This window comes from Patagioenas fasciata, chromosome 9, assembly GCF_037038585.1.
Source record: "Patagioenas fasciata isolate bPatFas1 chromosome 9, bPatFas1.hap1, whole genome shotgun sequence".
NCBI classification, from domain to species: domain Eukaryota; kingdom Metazoa; phylum Chordata; class Aves; order Columbiformes; family Columbidae; genus Patagioenas; species Patagioenas fasciata.
The window spans coordinates 9,149,136-9,173,721 of NC_092528.1; the positions used below are offsets into that span (position 1 = coordinate 9,149,136).

At 40.4% G+C, this 24,586-nt stretch overlaps 1 protein-coding gene across 1 annotated transcript in view; it reads right to left on the reverse strand.

Annotated features, from left to right (window-relative positions):
- Positions 1–19,763, reverse strand: part of LOC136105211 (uncharacterized) — a 205,749-nt gene extending 185,986 nt beyond the window's left edge. The window contains 2 exon segments of the mRNA XM_065844848.2: positions 9,687–9,722; positions 19,288–19,763. Coding sequence (XP_065700920.2) covers positions 9,687–9,722; positions 19,288–19,503 — 252 coding nt within the window. The 5' untranslated portion in view covers positions 19,504–19,763.
- Positions 19,764–24,586: the final 4,823 nt, after the last annotated feature.

Here is a 24,586-nt window from a genome sequence, read left to right on the forward strand (position 1 = left end):
ATATACACATTTGTCTCTTAAATTTCACTTGCAAATATAAATCAGCCTCTGCACTGCCTTACCCCACTCTCCATGCGAGACAGAGGTTTCCTCTCTTTGCTGTGGGCCTCTTCTGGACATATGCCACTTTTCTTACTATCAGTCCCTAAGCAACTGTAACACCATTGACCGCTACTCCTTCATTTCCTCAGGGTTTTGTTTTACTTTGGTATTTAACAGGCCAACAATTGCATCTTTTCCTTTTGGGGTCTATTTTTAGAAGGCTTTGTTTAATCAGACGTAATTAATCACTAAGATCCAAGCTAAGTATCTTTCCTTTAGAATTGTAAAGGCTATGCATATTATTCAGATTTGAGTAAAGAACATCAGGGTTAACATCAAAACATGAAATACAAGCGTTATGAAAACAGCTTTTCTTTTTGACAGAAGGACACAGCAAAACAAATTCAGGGTGGCTAAAAAACCAATTCACAAGGGGAATTCCAATTCACAGAGAAGTTGCAGGGTGGAAGCACAAGGTGTGTATAACCCCCGGTGCACAGAGCTGCTCTGGGAGGGCCCATGCCACCCTTGTTCACCCACCCTGTGGCTGTTGAAGGGAGCGGGAGCAGAGCACAGCATGGCTGTGTTGTACCTTCTTGTAAAAGACAGCAACACACTTCAGTGTGCACAAAGCAACTCTGGCTATTCCTGACTTATTTACCAATCCCTTAGTGCTTTCTCTCCAAGGAAATATGAAGGTACTGTGGACTTCACGGGGAGTACCTGTCCCTCAGCCTTGTTGTATGGTGGGGCAGACAAAGGGAGTTTGCAGGAAGGAAGATAACTGGTATAAATAAGCCAGCTATAAAAGCCCTTGAGACAGAACTAGGTTGACACCTGATGGTTCAAGTTCAAGTCTGAGGACAATTACACTACTGCTAATGCTGGTTTGCATAGACAACTCCACCTCCTGTGGCAGTCACTTTAAAGAAGGAGCTTTTATGCTGACACCAGTTTGGGTCTAATCAGTTCACATTCCAGCAGGACGGGCCAGATGACAAATTCAGCTCAGAAAGTCACTGGCCACACGGCTGAAGTGGTTTCCCCTGCCCTGGTGCAGCAGCCAGCAGAGGGCAAGCTGTCTCCGGCCAGCCCTGCACCGGGAGCCCTCTCCTGACACCACTTCACACCTCCCGTTTTCCTGAAACACAGCAAATACATTTTCAGACTGTGCTGGGGCTGGGAGAAGGCAGTAACCCACCAGTGTTGCCTGAGGAGGAGACAAAGATAAACCAAACATCAAGAGTCACTTCAAAACAGGCTCCTGGAATGACCTTATTTCAACCCACACAGTCCATTACCTTTCTAAAAAACATTCTTGGAAGATAAAGATTGCAAATCTTCTCACTTGTAGCTTTTATAAACTAAGTCACTAAGACTTAGTGAAATGGTAACAAGATCTGCTTGAAGCCTCACATACTGAAGGTCTGCAATCTCTGTACGATCCAAAAGAGGTTTTGTGCTGAGTGACCAATCATAACATGGTGCTGATGGTGATGTGATGCTTTGCCAGGAATCACAGTTACTTTGCCAAGAAAGTTCCAGCTTGTGGGGGAAGGTCACTCATGTGACAGTCTACTTCTGTAGCACTCTGTTCACCTCTGGGCTGAATGTGACCCATCATCTTGCTGAATATTTCCTAGCATGTCTGTGGGTGTACAGGCACATTCTTTCAGCCCACAGCAAGAGGGGACTGCCATTCCTTGCCAGCAGCAAATGGCCAGCAGAGTGTTCCACAACGGTGTTCATCCTGCCGTTGTGCAGGTGCTCAACCAGAGTGCTCCAGCCGTGTCATACCAGCTCCATCACTGACAGCTAGGGTCAACCTTAACACCAACCACAAAGGCATTCTTGCCTCCCCTCCAGCCTGCCCATCTTTCTCCCAGAGCATTACTGACTCGTCAGGTGAATATCACAAACTCAGCTGAACCCTTTCCATGTGGCCTCTTTCTGCAAAGTGCCTGGGACTCAGACGCTAGAAACCAGCCAGCACATTTCAGCTCCACATCCCTTCACTCCCACTTCTGGGTACAGATCAGCAGTTTGCAAATAAATATCTGAAATGTCTCTACTTCATGACAGAGATGTACAAAATTGCATTAATGCTTTCACCAAACTTCATACAGCAGAGAGTAAATGAGGTAGCTCAGTCTAGTTGACAACAACTCACAGTACAACCGAGATCAGCATGTATCCTTGCCTTAAAAGTCCAAGATCAATAAGTGAGAGTTTGGTCTATATTCTTCTACAAGATTCTCTACTTAAGTGAAGAGAAAAAAAACCCTATCTATCTATCTACACCACTTTGAAGATCTATGGACTATGTCTGGGCAAAGAATGTAAAATAAGGTTTACTGTCAGAGTGGTATGATTTCTACAGCCTTTAAAACTATGGGAAGCTGAATATTTGCCATACTGGAGTCCTCTCCTTCCTGTTTATTTGTCACAATAAACTAATTGAACCAAAGAAATTATATAATTTTCTCTTTTGGACTAAATGAATGGATATTCCTCATTTGCATTTGACATGCTAGCACAGACCATTCTCCAGCCTTGACAGATACTGCACATAATGGTCTCTTTTTTGTTCTGCTTCATTCTCCAAACGTTGAAAGAGTCTTTCCGCATTTTACTGTTACTAATAGACAAAAGCTAAACTGTAACTGAGCTTTTGCACCTCTGTAGCATCTCTGCACTCTGCTAAACAACAGCTTGTTCCCCAAGAGGCAGAACTGGTGAAGCCCAGTTTCGTACAGATTTTTGTCTCCTAATATCCCCTCTACTCACCACAATAGCTCTGTTCCCACCCACACTCCTTACACATTATCCTGTCAATGCATAAATCCTGACAGGCCAGATGGGGCTTGTCAATAAAAACACACACTAGAAGAGTTCCCTCGGTAGGAGCACTATTTTGCACATTCCTCTTTTACTCAACTGCCAGGAACCACGAAACTTGCAGAGCTTTGGTAATCCTACCCCTCCTTTAAATTTGGTTAAAAATGGCCAGTAGTTTCAAAAGTTACAGGGAGGGAGACAGACAGACACAGGTCTTTTAACTGCCTCATTCCCTTAGGAATTAAGCTAAAAACTTACAAAAAGTGATGCATCAAGTTCTTCAGGAGTGTAAAAGATGGTTCTTCGTGATTTCAGAAGTTGGTGTTCACTCTGACACTGGGTACAATCGCATTGCCTCATTGCCCCTTTTGGAACAGCCAGGACTCCCAATAACCCACTCCTTTCACAGGTGTGATGGCAGCAGAGCTAGAGATTCCATAGATCCATATACACATAAGGACTGGTGAAAAGAACAGTTGAATAGCTCCACATATTTGACCTGAAAAGCAATGTATCATGCAAAATACACAATCATAATCTGAATCTGCACAGAGTCCCCAGTGGGAACTAAGAGTGGGTATGAAATTACTCATCACCTTCACCTAACCAAGAAATTTCCAGTATTTCATTCCTCATTGTTTCTGCAACTCTGAATGCAAACCATAGACCAATTTTAGTTTTATTTTAAAAGAAGACGCAAGCTGATAATCTCAAGTCACTGGGGCAACAGGTAAAAACTGTAGGATCCATGTTCAGTGCAGTCATACTCCTCAGCAGCCTGACTTGCAAGAGACCATGCCACCTAACTCCAAAGCTAGTGGAAAAATTCTGATTTGAAATCATACTGGATCAGGTAAAGCACATGAGGGGAGCACAACTTCCCTGGGGACCTATTGACTTTCTCACCTGAAAGAAGAAAGGAACTGAGCTTGGGCAACAAGAAGTAGAAGACTTTGGACTTCCAGGTTAGCACAGCATCGAGGGGATGAGGGATGTCTTTACGCCATGAACTTTGGCCTCACTGAGGGACACTGAGATGGAAAGACTGATAAGTTGGGCCTCCATACTGTTGACCAACTGAATCTTGCTATAAACTCTAGAGAGTGAGAAAGCCACCACCAGAAGCAGGCACCAACCATAAAGAAATCATCTTTACGAACATCCCAGTGCTCTTCACATAGTGCCTAGCACAGCCACAAATGGAGATGTCAACAGTAATGTAAAATGGAGATACTGAAATGTACTTTACCCCTGTGCTGAGCTAGGAGGAGCCGGGCCAGCTTCACCCTGAACAGGAGTTACTGTTTGCATAACGTGCAACAAGGGGGAACATTTCACAAATGCCTGAAGAAAGCCAGAGCAGCGACATGGAAAGGAAGGAGCTCTGTGCTCTCCTCAAGCCAACTCCTTGTTCTCGCTGACTGTGAGCCCAGGGGTTTACAAGCCAGTTTCTGTACAAAGTGATGCTCTGCACGAGGCACACAAAGACACTGCACAGAAACAGTTATAAAAAAGAGGCTACAGTGATGCAAACTCAAATGTCATGCTGTGAACAGGGGTGTGCTGTTGAATACATCTGCCTTATATCTACTACTTTGAACGGTTGCCAAATAAAAGCCTGGGTCTGAGTCAATCTAAACTGGAAATTGTTACAGGAAATAATACCATGGATTGCTTTCAATCTTTGGGATTCATTCATTCCTAAAATAAAGGACAGACCTTCTGTGAGTGTTAGGTTATCTGCATTCAGTTCCAGGCTCTGTCTCAGGCTTTCTGAATGACCTTGAGCAAATAATTAACTCTATCCACCCCACAGTCTCCTTTTGCTACATCCCAAAAGATACTGGAATACTGAATTCATGGAGAAGGCACTCAGACACCATGGCGATAAGTTGCATTTAAAAAAAAAAAAAAAAAAGTTATATAGAAAAAAGTACAGGCATATTTAAAGGAAAAGATACTGTTGTCTTGACTCTATAAACACTGCGTTCTCCTGAAAGATCTCCTCTTCCAAGCTCCTTTGTATTTTGTCCATTACCACAAAAATCATTTAGCATTTGCAAAGTAACAAATTCCATTTCATCATCCTCTTTTCCTTCTTTGTAGAGGAGATAATCTTCTAAGTGCTTCTTTACATTAAAAGTTAACAAAAGTTATCAGAAAGCTAATGGTGAATTTATTATATATCAATGCCATGTTTAAATTATGTTTGGCCAATGACAAACTCATTCTCTTGACTACAAAGCAAGTATCTGAAGTATCATCATCGCCTGCAACAATGCCACCTGTCACCTACTAACAAGCAGGTATCACCAGTGTACTCTTTCTACAACAGCTTTTGAAATACCAGAATGAAAGCAAGTTTCAACTGCAAACGTATCCAGATTCTATCTTTGCTTTCAGAGCTTGCACTGACAGCAAACAGAGAATAATCAACATTACGCCTCATCAGTTCAGGAGAAAATCCTCAGCACAACACCATGGAAGGCAACAGAGATCTGTAGCACCTTCATAATCATAATTTGGCTAACAAACACACAAGACTGATTACCTAGTGGGGCTTTTTATTGGTATTTAATCAAAAGACAAAATAACCCAGAAGACAGTACTTGGTTTTGCAGGATAAGAGCTCACCTCTATCTAATAGAAATATATTTCATTTGTAATGTGAAATGCTGACTTTTGCACAAATGGTTCCCATAGCTCACTGCCTGAGGTCAAGGAACAGACTATCTGGCCAGTCATTTTGAAGTGCACAGCACTGTCTGAACTGCCATACCTGCTACTGAAGTCTGCATGGCCTCCCATACAATTCTGGATGCTGGAGTTTTATTACTTCCAGATGTTGGCATAATAAAGTTTTTTATCAAGTCCTCTAACAAAACGAGGTCCAGATGGGTTCAGTGACCACAGCTATCTCCAATATGAACAGACTCACTGGTTCAGACCCACACCAAAGCAGTCTGAGAAGTCTGGAGACGGTTAGCCACATGAGATACGGTTGCTCTGAGAATCTGCAGAGCCCCAAATATCATCTTTGTTCCTTAACGGAGGAATTTCAAAAATACGATAATAACATTCTCACCAAAGCCACCTTGATCTTTCAGAATTTTACCCTACACTCATGAATTCTAAAGGGTAATCATTCGCTACACTGCATATGAGAACTCTTGCTCTGTACCCACCACTTGTGGAGATCAGTCCTACAGTTATTTTGACTCCATGACCACACTGATATGTAAGGTTTTACAAAAAGTCTTTACACAGTTCAACTCTGTATATCCATCCATGTTTGCTGCCAAGACTGGATCACATACTCTTTCTCCCCTAAAAAACATGCTAGAAACAAATACAGGCTTCTCGTATTCAACATAATACATGCTCAGGACATCATTATTTATATGAGGTCTTTTCTATTACTTTAAAAATCATTGTGCAGCTAGAAGTCATAATCTGCATAATGAGAATCCAGAAGGAAAAATGCGAACATATTCTGTGGTTAAATTTCACTTGCCAAACACAGAAGATGTATTCCAGGGCATTTCACATCTCTTTGAAGGTTTTTCATGCAGAGTTTCACAAAGAGGTCACTGCTCTTTAACCCACTGGCTGTCACTGCACCCGAGAGGACTCTGCTTCCCAAAGAACTTCCTGCATCCCAAAGCACAAGCAGTATGAACAATAAGAAAAGGAGATAGAGAGGACAGATGTTTGCACTGCATCAGATAGATTTGCTGGCGACTGGTGTGAGCTGTTTGGTCCAGCATGTTAACTTACTTTACTCCATCAGCTGCAATAGCTAGAAACACATTCAATTCAGTATTTCCCTCTAGGACTGCAATGATTACTACAGGGTAATCTCAATATAAATGGGACAGGAAGACTTCCGTCTAACAGAGGGATGTGAACAGTATGTGTCTGTTAAGATTTCCTTTGTAATACATGGATAATATTCTCTGATCAAGGCATAACATTAGTTCTCTCCCTTTACACCTTAGGTGTGTTAAGTTGAAAACCAAACAGGATGTAAATGATGTCTGTTCTGAGCTTATTATTATACAAAACTATATCACAGGGATCCTCTCCCTTGAATGGCATCACAGCCTTTTTGAAGAAAACAGCCAAAATATTAACTAATGCCAGTAGGTTGACAACTTCCCGACCAACAGGGTAGCATGTGCAGTCACTCTTCCCCCGTGCCAGGGACAGCTCCCTCTGTCAGCCGAGGAACTCTCTCTCCAGTGTCCACTTTCACTCGAACTCCTGATTTACGCTTCACCAAACTTTTTCTGGCAGTCAGACAAATCCATTGTGTCACATGCCTCAATCAGGAAGACAGGGAGTTGACAGGAAACCCCCTTGGCTAAACAAACCCCAGTTAATGCCAGCTTGCCCTTTTTCACATCCCTGTCTTCATCTCACTGGTATGTGCTAATGACTTGACAAGATCCAATTGCTGGCAATGGTCACAGAGCTGGCTTCTGAACTAGCCCTTAGAGACATGGGCTAAATTATCAGCATCTGACAAACCACAGGCCACCCTGAGACGTACCAAGATGCACTGAGGCAAGGTGCTAACCAGGTATGGTCTATTTTGTTCCATTAACAGTGAGTACTGCCATCCACTACAGGAGTCCCACAGCACTAACCTGTTCTGTGGCTTTCTGTTCCCTAGTAGCACACACTTCGTACAAAATCAAAAGCAGACAGCAAGTCCTCTCTTCATACAGCAACAGCTCCTCCTTCAGTGCTCCTCCTTCACATTCACCAAGCTAATGACTTCTGCTCTGCTTGGACTTGCATTGATGACTTGACTCCCATTCAGACAGAAGCAACTAGCTTACATTTACTGATGCCTTAAATCCAAGCTGAGAAGAAACAAGCAGGATAAAGGTTGAGAGTCACTGACTTTCAATCCCCCTTTTACAAGCAGAAAGTTGGACACTGAATTACTACCCATCAACTGCAAGTTCAAATCTTCTGCTAATGAAGTCACTCCGTAAGGGAGATGCTCACAGCACAGTGCAGTTTCTGCTCTTCAGAGAAAAGTACTGACCTGAACGGAGTAGTTTAATGGAGATAAGGATTGTATTCTCTGCCAACTGCCTTCCTTTTGCCCATCTGTCTGAGCTCCAGCTGCCTACTCCCCTCCTTTGAGACCTGGCCTTTTTAATCCATAATCTCTGCTGTGATTGTTAATGCTATATTTACAATTAAAGTAACCAAACTAACCAAAACAATTGCTTTAGTAAGTCTTTCGTATCAGTCTATATATCTGGCATCTACTCTGTCACTCCTAACAGAGTATTTAGAATTGCATATTTATCTCACAGTTCTCTACTGTTGATGACTGAATACAAGCTTAAGCGGACAATTCTCATTTAAAAGGAGAGACTTTTGTTATGATTTTTGCCTAACTGACTTCAGTGTAATGGGCAGGTATTGTCCCATGCAAACATCACTGGCCTCCCCTCTTGTGTTAGAGAAGAGGAACTGACTGTGCACTGTACGTGGGTATACTCTGAGCAGAGCATGTCAGCAGACAAGGGCTTGCACCATGTTTTTATTTCTCCACGAACCTCCCTGTCCATTTGTTTGTGAATAGCATGGAATACAAAACCATGGCTCTCCCTGTGCAAGAGGTCAGACAGGTCAGCTACAGCTGTGTAAAAGATGTGCATTTTCTTCTTTGGTCACAGGAGACCAAGGCTCAGTGTAATTAATGCAACCTGCCTAGGCAAAATACAACAAACACTTCAACGGCCACAGCTTGCAATCATTAGAAACATCGCAAAAATTAAAAGTACAAACCTGCTGTAAACAAAAATCTGGCAGTGGGGCAATCACCTTTCTTCCAAAGACTGTTTTGATATCTGACAACAAACTATTCAGATCCTGAAAGGGAACCTCCTTTCCATTCCACCACTCTGTCCTCTTGAGAGCCTGCGATGGGGGTGTGGAAGGGTGGTAAAGGGAAGAGACTGAAAAATGACACACACAGGGGAAGTAACCTTCCTGCGATAATCAATGGCTTCATAATGAGCAGCCAACTCTACTGAATATTGATTAGCTAGTGCTGGCAAGGCTCTGCTCAGAGGAGGTCAGCACTCCTGCCAGCTGCCTTGTGTGAACACAAAGGAGGCCTCAGCAAAAGGCAAATTGTAAATGGCAGGTTTTATATGAGAGGCACCATTCAGGCCCTCAGTAGAGGAGGGGAAAAAAAACAAAACAAAACAAAACAAAACCAAAAAACAACAAATCAGAAAGTATGGCCACAGCACTAGCAAGCACAAAGCATCAGCAGTCATGCTAACTTTGGTTATTACACTGTGCTATGAAGTGCAATCCCAGGTTTGCTTTGATAAACTTGTTTTAAAGATTATCACTTGCAAATATGCACGATATTATGAGTTGCCACAGGCTCCTCTTCCCTGAAGATTTCACAGACATGTGGAATGGGGCACTTGCACAGACATCTGCCCTCAGAAGTTTTGTCCAACATTACATCTCAATATGTGCAGGGTATGTGTACACATTTCAAGGTGACACCTACGTTGATATCTAGGCCAGCTCTAAGCATATGTCACACAGTTGAAGCAGCACAGCTGTGTGTCAGTGCTCCATCCCTCCCACAGTACTCCCTGCTCTTACTGTCCCATTCAGTAAATATTATTTTAGGTTTTTAGTATTTTTCTTTTTTCTATAAATAGTTAGATATTAATTTGATTATTACAGACATTGGTAAATAAACACAGAACTTACACTGTTGAGCAAATTAGCTATTAGTGACTAAAAGATTTTCCTACCTTTTCAGAAGCAGAGAGTCGTTTCTCATAGGCTTTCTGCAGAAAGAGAGATTGTGACAGTCAGGGAAAGGAGATCTGGAAACCGTGTTCTTTAAAAAAAAGAAAAGAAAAAAAAAAGAAAAAAGTTCCAGTTCCTGCCTGGTGTAACTCATCTGACTTCAGTGGGGCTGTCCCAGGGTAGATTCGTCCCTCTGTCTTTGCCAAAAAGACAACAACGGGAGCCAGCCAAAGGCATCCGCTTTTGCATTTCCTCAGTGAATCCGTTCATTATACTCTCATGATAGAGAAGCTGTAAACAAAGCCAGTTCATGATGTTGCATTGTACTGGCCATAATGACATTGTATGTGCTTCATCAGCATACATGCTTCGGGACACATTGCAAAAGCTTTTTATGTATTCAGGACTCTTTCTGAGAGGGTGAGTTAAATGAAGAGAGGGAAAAGCTAACAGTTAAAACAGAAAAGGAAAATCTAACAATTACTTAGAGAGGAGTTCAGCATAAGAGGGAGGAGAGACAGCTTTATATACACAGACTGTGAAAAAAAAAGACTCTAGTAAAGTTCCTGCCTAGCAGTATCCCAGTTTGTTGGTATGCTTTGATACTTTAACTTAGCATTTCTCTTTCAGATTACAAGCCCTCTAAAATGGGAATCATGTTTATACGGCACTACTACATGAAAACCTCAGTCTGAATGGGGACTCAGAAGAACTTTTGTAAAATAAAAAGTTCACTTTGGAAGCTCTCAGGCTAACTTTATATAAATGGCCCAACTGTGCACTGATTTAACAGCGATATAAGTCAGGTGTAACTCCCTTACTTGGGAACATTAGAAAATGCTAGCGTAAGATAAACGAGTCCTAAATTCTTTATTGCTTAGCAGATTAGCTTAAAGTGATTGGCAGTATGTGGTGCAAGTCATTTTGCCTCTGAGAAGAAATTCTCTTTACCTTGCAAGCACTTACTGCTCCCACTAACAGTCTTAGATGTAATAAAATCCAGCAGGAATATAACACTTCTGCTGAGAGCTTTGCTTTCAGAGGTCCAGAATCCACCACCAGAATGTGTATAATCCATATCCTGTTTAGAAATATTTGTCTTTCAAAAGAACTTGGCGGGGGGGAAACACAAACCCAACCAAAATCCTTGGATAACAAATAACAAACACCCAGCCAGGCAGGGGAGGCAGGCACTGGACGGCTGGAAGCTGAGACTGGTCTGGGAAGAGGAGCACAGGCAGAATTAGCAAGCAAGGGTGAAGACAGGGTTTGGAGAGACAAAGTTTTGTGGTAAATTCTACCTTGTATTGCCTGTATGCACATACAACGTATTCTACTGCAAAAACACAATCTTAGGTTTGTTTGTTTTTAATAGAATTAACTCTCAGGAAGTAAAAAGAGATAATAGAATGTGACCTATATCAAAATACACTAAAAATGGCACTAGACAATGTCAAATTGTTTTAAATGCTAGATTCCACTGTGGACTATACAACAAAACCGATTCAAAGTGCATACATCAAGGCAGCATTTGGATAGCTTTATCAGCAAACGGAAACATTTCTAAACAGTGCAATCCCACTTTAAAAAAGAATGACTCCGTATCCCAAGTTTTCCCTATTACTGTCAATTACTCCTCTGCTAGAGACCATAAAAGGAAAAGTTCAGATAGTTCTTTTCCGAACACTTGTTACATAAGGTAAAAACTGTCAGGCTTGTGTTACTTGAGAAGTGTTTACAGATGAGTAATTACAGCTAAATACCAGCTCCTTCCTCTAGAAAGGACTGGACACACATGTTGCCTTAGTCCCTGCTGAAGTCACAACAAATACAAGGTACCAGGGAGCAGCCAGTGACAACTGTTTCAAAGTGACAGGGATAGTAACCAACATGTTTCTCACTAGAAAAGCAGAGCCAAAAACTCTGCCTCACCTTGGTGCCAGGGCTCGGCATCTCATATGCAGAGCATATCTCAGGAATTCTCTAACAGGAGCTGGCTCTGAAGGAAGTGATCACACAGAAACACCTTAAAACTTCACCATAAGAGCTGTGGACTTACTCCTAAGACTACTTTAAAGGCACTTGCATTTATTTCCTAGTCACCTTATTCATGAACTTGCCCTTCACAGAAATGAAAGCAAGCCAAGGGACTCATGTCGGAAAATTCCCAGCCAAGGCATAGTCATTCCATGCAAATCCAGAAAGGCTGGAGACTTGCTCAGTTGGAGTTTCAAAGTTGTGCAATTCAGTGTAACAAAGAGGAAAGGATACCAAATGTAGCAGAATAATAAGACATTACCACTTTGCAGCAAAATAGAGTGCCTCCATAACAGCTTTTATAAAAGTCCTACCAGCATTTATAACAGTAAATTATTCTATTAATAATTACAACATCTTACCTAGCCATTCAACTCCACAGATGACAGAGTCTTTTACAAAGAAAGGACCATCATGTGCTCATTTAGCACTACTGAAGGCTTGACCCTGCCATCATGGCAGGTAGCCACAAAGAAATCCACGAGAACTGCAGGAACCAACACGTGGCTTCGCCAAGAAATTTTCCCCAGATCTTGCACTACACAGAACAGAGAAACTTTTTAGACTCAGGCAAAGGAATCTACTTCTAGAGGTCAAAAAGTCTTTAAAGATTATTTTTTTTTTAAATTCCTTTGGACTAATTGAACCAGAAATAATGCCTTGGAAGAGTGCCAGTGTGCACCCTTTGGGATTAGTCTCGCTTTCCCCAGTGCCACAGTGTAGCCCCAGGAGTGAGTTCGTTCTGAACGAAAAGTACCTGTAGAAAACTGGATAAGACCCACATGTTGCCTCATCAACTCTGAAGTTCAGATATAAGGATGTGTCTATAATGACCATCTAGCTGAACAGGAACCTAAGTCATCCATCCCAGACAAGTACACAATGTGTACTACTGTGCACTATGACACCACAGCTAGATATACTCTGCAATTACTGAAACAGCAAAAAGTACCACAGGCTGCATTCCCAGGGCTTTGAGCAAAAGCTTCCATTTAGGCAAGCTGAGGTCTGGGCTGCAATGAGGCTGAAATACAAAGCTGAACGCAACCACAAGTGCTGTGTTTCAAGTGGCTTGGGATCAAACCCACCCTGCTCTGCACCCAAACCATATCCCATTTCAGGCTTACTTGAAACTCAGCCAACTGTTGCTGAAGGGTTCACAAACTTCAGTGAACTTGTCCTGAACTTTGCATTGGAAATGCAAAAGTAAAATAAAACTTTCAAGCTGAAGGCTCTGCCTTAAGACTTTCTGCCCATCTCCAATATTGATGCCTTATAAAACCATAACTGGCATTCTATTCACCACAGTGATCCTCATACACACTTTCTCAGTCACCCTCTTCTTTAGATCTAAAGACTTCTCCCACCTCATCAGCTTCACAGAAACCATGGTCTTTAAGATGAGGAAGAAGACCCCTAGCTACAGAAGCACTGTAGGCTATGTATAATTCTTTCATTCACAGGAGAAAAAACCCTTCAAAAGTGCACTGAGGTGCTGCAGCAAACAGTGGCAACTCAGCAGGTTCATCCCACCACTTACGACCACAAAAGTTCCCAGGACATCATGTGTCCAGCTTTGCTCTTAGAGCCTTTGCCTGCATGCTTCCAGCATGTCATTTTGCTGATGTCAGACTCCTGCTCGCTCTCTCTGCTGGGCATCCTGGCTGGTTATTTATGTGGGACATGAAATGAAAGTCTGCACTTTTCAGATGAACACTGCTATACTCATGCCACTTAGAATTTTTATTTGGACTAAGCAAAGAACAAAAGTCAGTCCAGCAGCTATTATAATCAGCATCCAAACTCCATGACACTTGCAAGATGATTAACAATTCCAAGGATAAAAGATTCATTGTTTGAGAACTTTCCATTGCAAACTGCTATTTCAGTTGTTCTCTTCAGTTATAGCACCCAAAAAGTTGGGTTTTTTTTCCTATGTCAGATCCTCATGTAGTCACCTCCAGGAGCTGGGACTTCAAGAAAAACAATTCCAATTTGAAAACTTTAACTGGCCACATTACAAAAGCTATTTTCTCCTGAGCATTAACATCAATATTTCTTCCACATTCTAGATTATCACCCACACACTTCTCACCACACCTTAAGGGCCCAATCTTTTTTTCAGCAGGGAGAGACTGGCTACCAAGCTGTACTAGGGTTGTCCATTCTGCTAATAGGATTATAGCAAATAATACCAAAAAACCCAACTTATTCACATGGAAAAAGCATTAATCCCTTCTGCCTGCTCCACCCCATAACTTTCTGCCTAAGCACAAAAGCTATCTTTCTGCCTTGGCAGCAGAGAAACATTTTAAAAATGTTTCTTAAATACTAGGAGGGGTTTTTTCCCCCTCATTCTTTTCAGTTTAGCTCTGGAGGAACACACAGACAAAAAGTATAACAAAGACATTCTCTTTCAAGTAATTAATACAGGGCATTTATATTGCTTTCTGGGGAATAACTTAAAATATAATTACCAGGAAAAGGTGAAGAAAATACAGAAGGAGCTATAAATAAACCTGTACCTTTTATGCTGTTAATTTTGTGTCTCATACAATGACACCATAGTGTTATTAATCAGAATATAAGATTTTAGTAACTAAATCTGCCCATTAACTTTTGTCAGCTTGCACCTGAACTATGGTAAATAATTCTGTCTTGATTGCCAACCTGGAAGTTCTCTAAACTCCAACACTATAATATAATCACATAAGGACACAAAAGATAAGCTGCCAAGGTGTATCCCGTCATTTTCTTTTGCTAGAGTCAAAATGACAGTCCACTTACAATGACCATAACCAAAATTGCCCACTGATTCTGTCCAAAAGCAAAGCTGAGAGTTAAAGAACAAAACCTGCTTTTGAATAAGGAAAAAATGCAATGTATGTATTAAAACTCAAAGCAAAGGAATTGCTTTCTTTTGTTGTTTTGGTTTTAACTATCCATATTATTCTACATCACTCTGATATGAATTGGGGTAGTATGACTAAAGGTCGATGGTCTTACAACAAATAGTTTTTTCACACTGAGACACATTCTTTCTCAGTGCAAATGCAAGTTTCCAAATAAATCAAGAGTCAAGAGTGTGGAAGGAATACAGTTCTTGATACTTCGAAGTTCAAATTTCATTTCACTCAATGTTTCTGAATGGCAGAGTGATCTAGCTGGCTTCTAAAACTGCCCTGCCCAAAACATCACTTTCTTAGATGTCTGTAATAATGAGAAACTTTCTAGGAAGAGCATCAAATAATCCAGCATGCACACAAAGTAGTCATTTGTTCTCAGTCATCTATTTACAGGTTCTTAATCCACCCTGTGTACTGTACCAGTCATACAGGATTTCAGTCATTTTTTTAACCTAATCTTGAAGTCACAATTCAGGAAGAAAGTTCTGCCCTGATTCATGAGCTCCAGTGTTGCAGGAGTCTGCATGTTCATTGCACAAACTGGGCTTACATTAATAACACAAAAAATGATATAGTTTTGATTGATAGCATTTTTTGAGAAATGCGATAGCTGAGAAAGACAGTTTCATAGAAAAGTAGCTACTGAACACTAACATTCATTCCCCCACAAAAATGAAGACGTGGTAATTGTAAGAGAGGAAGACTGAAAAATAGGTATGTGGCTGCCTTCCCAGCAATCATTCCCCAGGCTTTATGAAGAATGTTTCAGAATTGCTCTGCATATCAGTCTTTCACAGGCTCTGCTCTCTGAATACACCGGTTTGCAGCTCAGAGCTGCATCCCAAAGATGGCTAGATCAATGCCAGAGATACTGGAAAAATCTCAATTCTTGGCATTTTGGAGCAGGGAAAGGAGCAAATCAAGCTCTTCAGCACATGCTCAATGATTTACACTGCCCATAAATAACTAAGTCTCTGTCCAGAATGCAAAACCCATCTGAACCAAGCTCACTGTCTGGTCCAATACGTTCCAACTTCCCCTCCACTGTTTTCCATTTCCATCACTTTGTCTCTCTACAGCACTTGGTCCTACCCAGCACTGTAAGTGCTATTCCAATAGAAAACAGGTTGCTTAAGTGCTCCTGGTCCAAATGAATCCAGAAAATTTGGGCATAAATTAAAGGAAAACTGAATTAGAACTATTTCTCCCAAACAAAATAAGCTCCACAGAAGGGTTTATGATGTTTTAGGAGTTGAGTGCATCTAATAATCCGGTTCAGCCTAAAAGCTTAAGCTTAAATAAAATATTGCCAGTTTTGACCAAATAAGTGAAAGGAGATGGAGTATTCTGGCTGACCCATCTGAGACAGCTTAAAAAGTCAGCGTTCCAAAGGGAGCAGGGAGGGAATGTTTGGAGCTTCCTGAAAAACATCCCTCTTTAGTTGTCTCAAGTTGCACTTCTTAAAGATCTTGGCTTTTGCTGAGGACTGAAGGCTAACAGTGAGCTTCAGTGCAGGTCCATTAACAGCCAAATAATAAATACTTTACTGAGAAAACATGTATTGCTGCAAGCCGCTGAACCAACATAGTCCTGTTCAGTCCAAATCTGCAGTTCTCCAGTGGGGAGATGTTTCTGATGTTCAACAAGGGATAAATTTATGCAGGAACCTTTCCCTCAGGAGGGGAAATAGCAAAGCCTCTGTTTCCACTCCCTGACTACCCACCTCTGCCTCCCTGATGTAAACTGTAACCTCTACCTCACTGAAATTTTGCTGAGATTTGCCCATGTTCAAAAGTTATAAGGGAGGAGTTATAAACACAGCAAGATTCTGTAAGCATATCTAAAAAAAAACCAAAACAACAACAAAAAACACGTGTAATTTCCAACAAACACTTATGTTAAGGTAGCTGGAAAATGACTAGAGAGCCAGCCAGTTCCCACTGCAATATTTTCATTTTTTGATGCAACTGCCATCTATCAGGACAGGAAAGATGGTCCACTGGTTAAGCCCCTGTCTCACACTATGCATATCAAGGCTCAGCTCCCTCCTCTGCCAAAATTTTGTCTGTAGATCCTGGGATGAGAAATAAGGTATGGAACACACAAATGACATCTCCAAAAGGGGCCACACTTTAACTGAACATCTTTTAGAAGACAGCAAATGAGAAAAGGCCAAAAATTGCCTCTCTGCATCCTATTTTACCTCAAATAGATGGCAAAGGCAGCAGGTAGAGCTTCCATGCTTCCTTGTGATCGCAGCCTAATGGCCAGAAAATTCATTCACAATATAGGAAAGCCTGGGTCCTCTTTCCCCTCAAAGGAGATTCACGCCCTACTGTTAAACAGTCTGCCCTTACCACTGCCACATAGACACAGAAAGATAATCCAGCCCTACAATGTTTATAATCAGGAAGTAAAAAATAAAAATTATAAAAACTAAACAAGTCTGTTACCCCTTTACAAGCAACAAGTTGACACAAGGACAGTAAGATGGTGAATGCAGAGTAATAAATCAGTTGCACAGCTGATAATTAAGCACTTATGCCCTAAAACCATAGGACAATAAGTACTTTCAACTTTAATTTGGGATTCATTCTGGTAGGTTTATGTAGCATGTACAAGTTCACAGTGTTCAAGTCATTATGCAGCAACAGCAGTTGGAAGCTCCTTAGAACCAAGTACAATAAGAAAATGGGGTCTCAAATCCAAACAGCCTTTAAGAAAGCTCAGCAAGAGAGAAGCATTAATAAGTTATTAATGTTGCTATAATAAACTTTAGTTACCCTCTCAGCTTAGTCAGGGCATTGTAATGTTCTCAGAGCGCTTTGTGAAGAAATTTCACATTATCACAGTATGCTTGGGATTGGAAGGGACCTCGAAAGATCATCTAGTCCAATCCCCCTGCTGGAGCAGGAACGCCTAGGTGAGGCTGCACAGGAATGTGTCCAGGCGGGCTTTGAATGTCTCCAGAGTAGGAGACTTCACAAAATCTGTCATTTTAACAGAAGCCACATTACCTCTCTTCACTCTACGCTCATGTAGTATGAATTGTTTCTTCCCATCTCAAAGGATTTATATGCACTGTGCAAATATAATGCTATATGCAAGCAGATACAATCACAGACAGAAGCACCTCTCCTAGCCTGTGTTATTTTAATAACTCTTCCTGTCATTTAAGAAATAATACCCATGCAGAAATGGAGTAACCATAGCATACTTGATAAATATGCATCTAAACAAAGTACTGAATGACACTGAGTAATTTATGGTTTAGTCCACATGGAGAACTTCGTGTAGGTGTGGGCTTACTTGGAGAAGGAGCTGAGCAAGCATTTGGCTTCTTCTCTTACACACCATCAGTCCACCTTTCCCTGCATGGTAGTGATATTTCACATTTTTCTTTGCATCAACCTTTCAAAAGATCCCGATGAAAGTGTCTACATCTGCCCTCTACTGCAAGGAATTGGCACCATATGAAAAACTCTACCCACTGGCAAAAGGAAAGGCAGAGCAAATATGAAATATACATGGAAACAAAGCTATCTAGCAATCTAACAGACAAAACTGTTAGTACTGTTCAGGTTACATTTTTATGTTACAGTTTTACATAGCTATGCTGGCAAAAAAATTATGTAGCTACTGCCACATGGGTAGAGGTGCCTCAGGAGAGGGGTTGTTGCTGCTGAGGCACCACCTGGCTCCACACCTCTGCTCTCTACCCATCACCATCATGTATTTCCTGTCTGTCACACACTTCAGAAGAGAAAACATCCAGAAAATGTTGCTTTGACAGTTCTTTTGATCTATCTTGTGATCTGCTCATCAACTAAATGCCTAGAAGAGTAAGACTTCAATGTAATAATACAGAGGCAAAGGAAGACATATTATACACTCTAAATTTACTAATATAGCATTGCTATGCATGAGAACACCAGCATTTTAAGGCCAAGTGTTTCAGTGCTGTTCTGCTTAAATCTAAAACCTTAAAACTATCACTTTTGTAGGACTGAATGTTTCCTTACTTGGATCTGAATATTAAAGCAGTTTTCTGTGAGGTGAGATGGAATGAACTATAGCATTTATACCTGGTCCAATGCCTTGTTTCTTCCCTATGCAATAACACACTAGGCAAAAGTATTTGAAACAGATATGCCTAGATCACATTTAAAATAAGTCCCACCACATCCTCAAAACGGATTCCCTGTTATATTTGACAAAACATTTCAAACTCTCAAGCCTTTACTTTCATAATGTTCACATTTTCAAGACTAAAATACATTCTGTTGCTCATCCAACACAAAAGAGGAATGTAAATCAACAAAGAGCACTTTAAGAAATTTCACCTAGAAATTAACCTAAAATAATCTAAAATCCCTTGCAACTACATAACAGTATATAGAGATAAATTTGCTAACAATTAACAGGATATTGTTTAGTATAGTACTCCATGAGTAACCCCTACAAGTTTTCCCTTGTTGGATCACCTGTTTCTGGGTACAGTGCCAATATTTACAATGCTCCTTTTAATAATAAACCATTAAGATAACTGCATGAAACATATCAATTATCAAATGTTTTAGTAGAGACTTTGATCAATTTGTCTTTTAAGCACAGAGGAAGTTAACTAAAAAACTCACATATTTGTACTAAAATTTCTTACCTTGCAGAGCTTCAGCAACAGCCAGCACGTCCTGTAAGCTGTCAGAGTGAATTTCGCTTTCATGTATCTTTCAGGCAAACAGGTAAGATACATTTGTACCAAATCCAGCTCTTCATGGACAGCACTACTGCTAGCATTATTACTATCATCTTCCCCACCCTCTTGTCTTCCTTTTTCCTCTTCTGTTGATGCACCCAAACATCTATTGAACTCCATTTTAATAACGCCTTTTCCCTCTTCTCCACAAAACCCTGATCTTTCCAGAGACAACTCAGGATAGTTTTTATTTCACATCAATAACGACATCCGCCAGTCCTCCAGAATTATGCAGCCTTGTCTTTAAGCCAACCCAAAAAGTTAAGACTATGGTAGAACAAACTTTTGCTAAACTGCATTGGCTCTTTGCCTTTCTCTTATTGAACGACCTCTTACAAATGTGTCTACAGCTACAAGATAAATATAGCACCAGCTAGCTGTGTCATACAGCACAAGAATACTGCTGCCGTTGCCAAGAAAGAAGAGAAAGATTCCATTTATTTAAAGAGCAAGGTCCCGGCATCAGTACTCCCTTTTTCATTCGGAGGGAGAAAAAGGAAAAAAAGACAAAAAATCTGTTATCTTTGAAAACTTTTTTTTGCCAACTGTGCTTCCTCGGAACAAATCCCGATTCTGTAAAAAAAAATATGTTCTTATGGAGGAGGGCTTTTTTAATTCCAGAGGCTTCTAGACACAGTAATTCATTGTCTCTGATATCACAGATGCCAAGCTTGTGAATGCTACAAATTTTGAAGGAAAAAATGAGGTCTTACAGATGGACTAGAGCCAAGACATTTTGAAATAATGAACAGCCCTTCTGTAGGCCAAAATATGAAGAAAATATGCAAGAGATTAACAAAGTAATTTTTAGGTAAACATTAAGCAGCTCATCTGCGCCTTGTGACAGCTCAAATTTGTACGCTAAAAACAATTTTAAAGACCTTTAGCCTACTCTTAGTGACAGTTAGAAAGGACCTAAAGGTTTAGGTTTAATTGTATCAGTTAAGAAAATTTAACAGCATCAACAACTATAATACATTGTTTTAGTCAATTGGATTAACTTTATTGGTAACCTCATGCAGAAAGTTCTGCTTTCTTTAAATTATTTCATCCCTGCAGTGGGGTATTCAAGTAAAGCAAGAGATCACTGTGGTTTGTTGAAAAAACTAATAAAGAGCTCAAGTATCTTGAAACATTGCCCTTTTTAACAGATGGAGAATCTAATACCCCAAAATTCCATCACCTTGAACCATTCTTAAGCATCAGACATGGCAGTTATTCATTAAACACTCAGCATCCAATTTTATGATCTTTAATCACATTAAATACTACCTTTACCTCATCTCAGTGATTTTCATAGGACTACCAGTGGGTTACACACTGTATTATTAGAATGGGTGTTTGAGAATACAAAAGGTAAAAACAAAGCTACTACATACTCATATACAGTCTGTCCATAAGAAACAGCAAATGAAATGCAGAAAACTTGGCATATTTCTTTTGTTTGATATATTTTGCGAGGTGTCTGACTCACCTGGTTCTTCTGATGAGTAGAGCTGCCATTATTTCCCTCTCTTTTCATGTTCACATAAAATTGAGAAAGAGAAAATACAACGGAATACAGAGCCAAACCTTCCTGTGATAGCTTGCTATAATAATGCAGAACATAATTTCTATTCCTGCAGGCAATCCTGAGTACAGATGTTGAAGGCAAGCTGGCTCCAGCAATTGCAAAGGAGCTGGACAGCATCCCAGTGTTTGCTCCTCTGAGCTGTATCCCTCTACTGCCTACCACCCTCAGCAGCACCCACCTCTTCCCACCTGCAGCTGATCAGGGCACTGCTTATTGAGCCACCAACGTCAGCAGACAGCTACCACAGCCTTCCTGGGGTGGTCTCCTCTGCATCAGGGCCAGCTAGCGCTCCTCATGCCTCAGCATAAAATGAAACTAGTCCACGTGCAGGAAAGTTTCACAACTCCTGCCTGTCCCTAGAGGTAAGTAGTCTACTGTCTTCATTTCAAAGTAGTTGTGGCCTTGCCAAAAGGCTGTATCACCACTGTTACCGATTTTAAGCAGAGATTAAGAACGCTCGATATAGAAAATTACAGGAGAAGTTAAACCAAAGAAACGTCAAGAAGCAAATAATTGAGCTAGCTTCTAAACTTGTAGAATGGTGTAAGCTGAGCTTAAATTGTAAAAGTGGATGCAGATGAAAACTTCATATATTACTAAGGTGCTTTTTCTTTGTTCCCTGAAGTATATGACATTGTCACATATTAGCAAAGTAATATTATTTTTATCTTTCTGTTACCTCCCAATTCTTTGACCACTAAGAAGTTTCTACATGAGATATTTTTACCCCTAATATTTCTTCTCAAATTCTTGCCATTTATGATATGAATAACGACATATGAACCAACAAAGACAAGTCTGCCTAAGCTATTTTCTGGCCCTGGTAAGCGCAAATGTACTTAAAATAAGATCCACTCACACCCTTCAGATAGCCAACATTCCCAGCATTTCTGTCCTTAGCAGAAGCCATGACAGCAGGTCTCAGCAATTTTAGGAAAGTCGTATAGACTTGGACCAAGCCTTAAAGCTGCTTGATTTGGAGTTCTTACACTTTGCTGTAGTTAAAATGGTAATTTTCAGCTCACCCATGTAAGTGCTAAGTGGATGCCTTGGGATTTACACAAAAGAACGTACCCCTGCATCAATCACACTGTACACACTTAATCTTCAGCTTTAAAACCTTAATGCAGGTAAAGGTGCATTTCCAAGCTCCCTGATATCTGATAAGATGCCCTCTCTCACTTTTTCAGTGGAAGAGCTTTTAAGACTAAGCCATAGGAGTACCTATTTTAGAATTTAAAAAGCAACCTTAGAGCACTAGGGTTCTCCTGAATATGCACTGGAAACTATCTAAAGCCTTTAAATAGTTCTAAGTCCCAAATTCCTTCTAAATCTTCATCTTTTTAGAAGTATAAAATCCCTTTACTCATCATAACAATTTCCTGTTGGCCTCAAACAGTGATAATCACACTTCTCTAGTCCCATTTTCTATTCCTGAGCAGGTTAGCTTTTTACCTACACCACCTTTTCAGAAATTTCCAACATTAAACAAAATCAGAATGACTTGTAGAAAGTGAACTAAAAAGCAGTCTGCATGCAGTGCTCTGATACTGTTTTTGCTTATCTTCATTAAGTCCAGTATCTGAAACGGCTTCAAAGTCTTACGATAAAATACATTCCCAAATAGTAACTTTTTTATTATACCTGGATGAGAAATCAATAAAATTATAAAGAATTCATTTTAGTACCCCACCATGAGAGGTAATCTTCCCTCCACAGCCTGTAGTCACAAGTCCAACTTTTGTTTTGTGTTGGACTATTGATTCATGTTGGAGACAGTTTTTCTTGCCAGGCATAATTACTGTGGAGCCCCCCACCTTCTCCAGTACAAAGTGTACAGTAGAGGAATGGGTCCAGGTTTTTCATTTTGCTATTTTACATCAAAAATGACTCATAGCAAAAGCATGATGTTACTCTCCAGAGGAGTGTAAGCTCCTGGCAGGTCATACCCAGTTGCCTACTGACTTCTGCTCAGCCTGAAGAACAGCTGCTTACAGAGCTCTAGACAGGACTATGTTTCCCCATCCCAAGATTTAAAACCAACAAATTCTGAGTGTCCCCCAGGGGGAAAACAAACAAACAAACAAAAACACAACAAAATAGACACACACAAAAACCACAGCCGAACCACTCCACAGTTTTTATTTCTATTATCCTCATCTCCGCTTCATTCTCCCATGTATTTCTAAGCATATTATAAGAAGGCTTTCTGCAAACTGAGCTCAGAAAGTAACTTTGATAATCTTCAAGCCAGTGTTTTTGTTGCCATTCTTGGGCAATCTATCCCTGAACTGTTAATACATTCAGCACTACTGCAGCATTCAATAGCTACAGTGTGAGCTATTCAAGAGATCAAACATGCTTAACATTGAAATTGTCACAATTCCACATTAAAAAGTAATGAGAAGCAGTACAGAGGAAGCTGAGAAATTTCAGAGGAATTGGACTTCTGAATGGCCAAGCAGCTAAAAGCTAATGAATTGAAATGTGAGGTAACAGAATTTGCAGACACAAGGCAACATGATGCAATGCAGCTGAGAAGCTGTTCCAGTTATGAAAGACAAATTGGTAACAATACTGAGATAACTTCTTAGGTGACAAGATAAACTGATGTAAACAATGAGTGAATTGTCTAAACCTTACGCTTTCCTTGCCGCATTCTACAATGATGTCTTTATGAACTGGGGAAGAGCACACCCAGCATTGCCACTACACTTCCCACCTTCAAAGGCTCCAGCAATTAATTAATTACATCTTCAAGCCCTGGCAATGCAGTTGACCTTGACTTTACCCAAAAGGCTGCTCAACCCTGATGTTCCCCCAGAAAAGCTTAAATAGGCATCTTGTGGTTGTGTATTGAACACAAGCTGGTTTATAGTATCAAACTGGTTTGTAGTAAATATCTAGTTGCATATAGAGTACAATTTGAGTTTATATGTATACACACTATATATACATATTTACACTACTTACCCTATGTATGTAGCTGATATAAGCAGGTTCTAGGTGGGTAATTGATTGTCACAGGCTCTACTAACACATAGTCAAAAGGCCCACTGAAATGGCAATAAACAACATTTTAAACTCCTATAAACTGTTTACGATATATAAAAATAAAATCTTCGAATGGGTTATAGCTCATTTCAGTCCTATCATGACTGATTACTCATTTTATCAGACTTAGCTACAGCAACAACAGCAGCAATCAGACACTTTTAGGGTGGCACTAATATTAATGGTAATGTCTGCAAAAAATAACTATTTAAATCCCACCACTGGAATCAATCTGGCAGCCAGGGTGTGTGCAGAGATGTCACTGATATCACCGACTGAAAAGCCAGGACAGGCAGATCCCTACATGCTGATTTCTGCGGAATACACAATCTTTGTGTGCATTGAAGCGACATTTTTCCTTATATTAAGGGAAGAAACTGGATCATATTAAGTATACAAGGCTTTCTCATATGAATGCCTATATGTGAAAGGATTCACAACTTTAGTTTAGCTAAATGGAGACGGGCAAAAATTTAAGAGTTTTTGTGAACCACACAAGCCTCAAAAAAACCCACAACCCAGAAAATCTTTTGAGAGAAAGCAACCTTTTTTTAACATCCTCGTTGATACATGCTG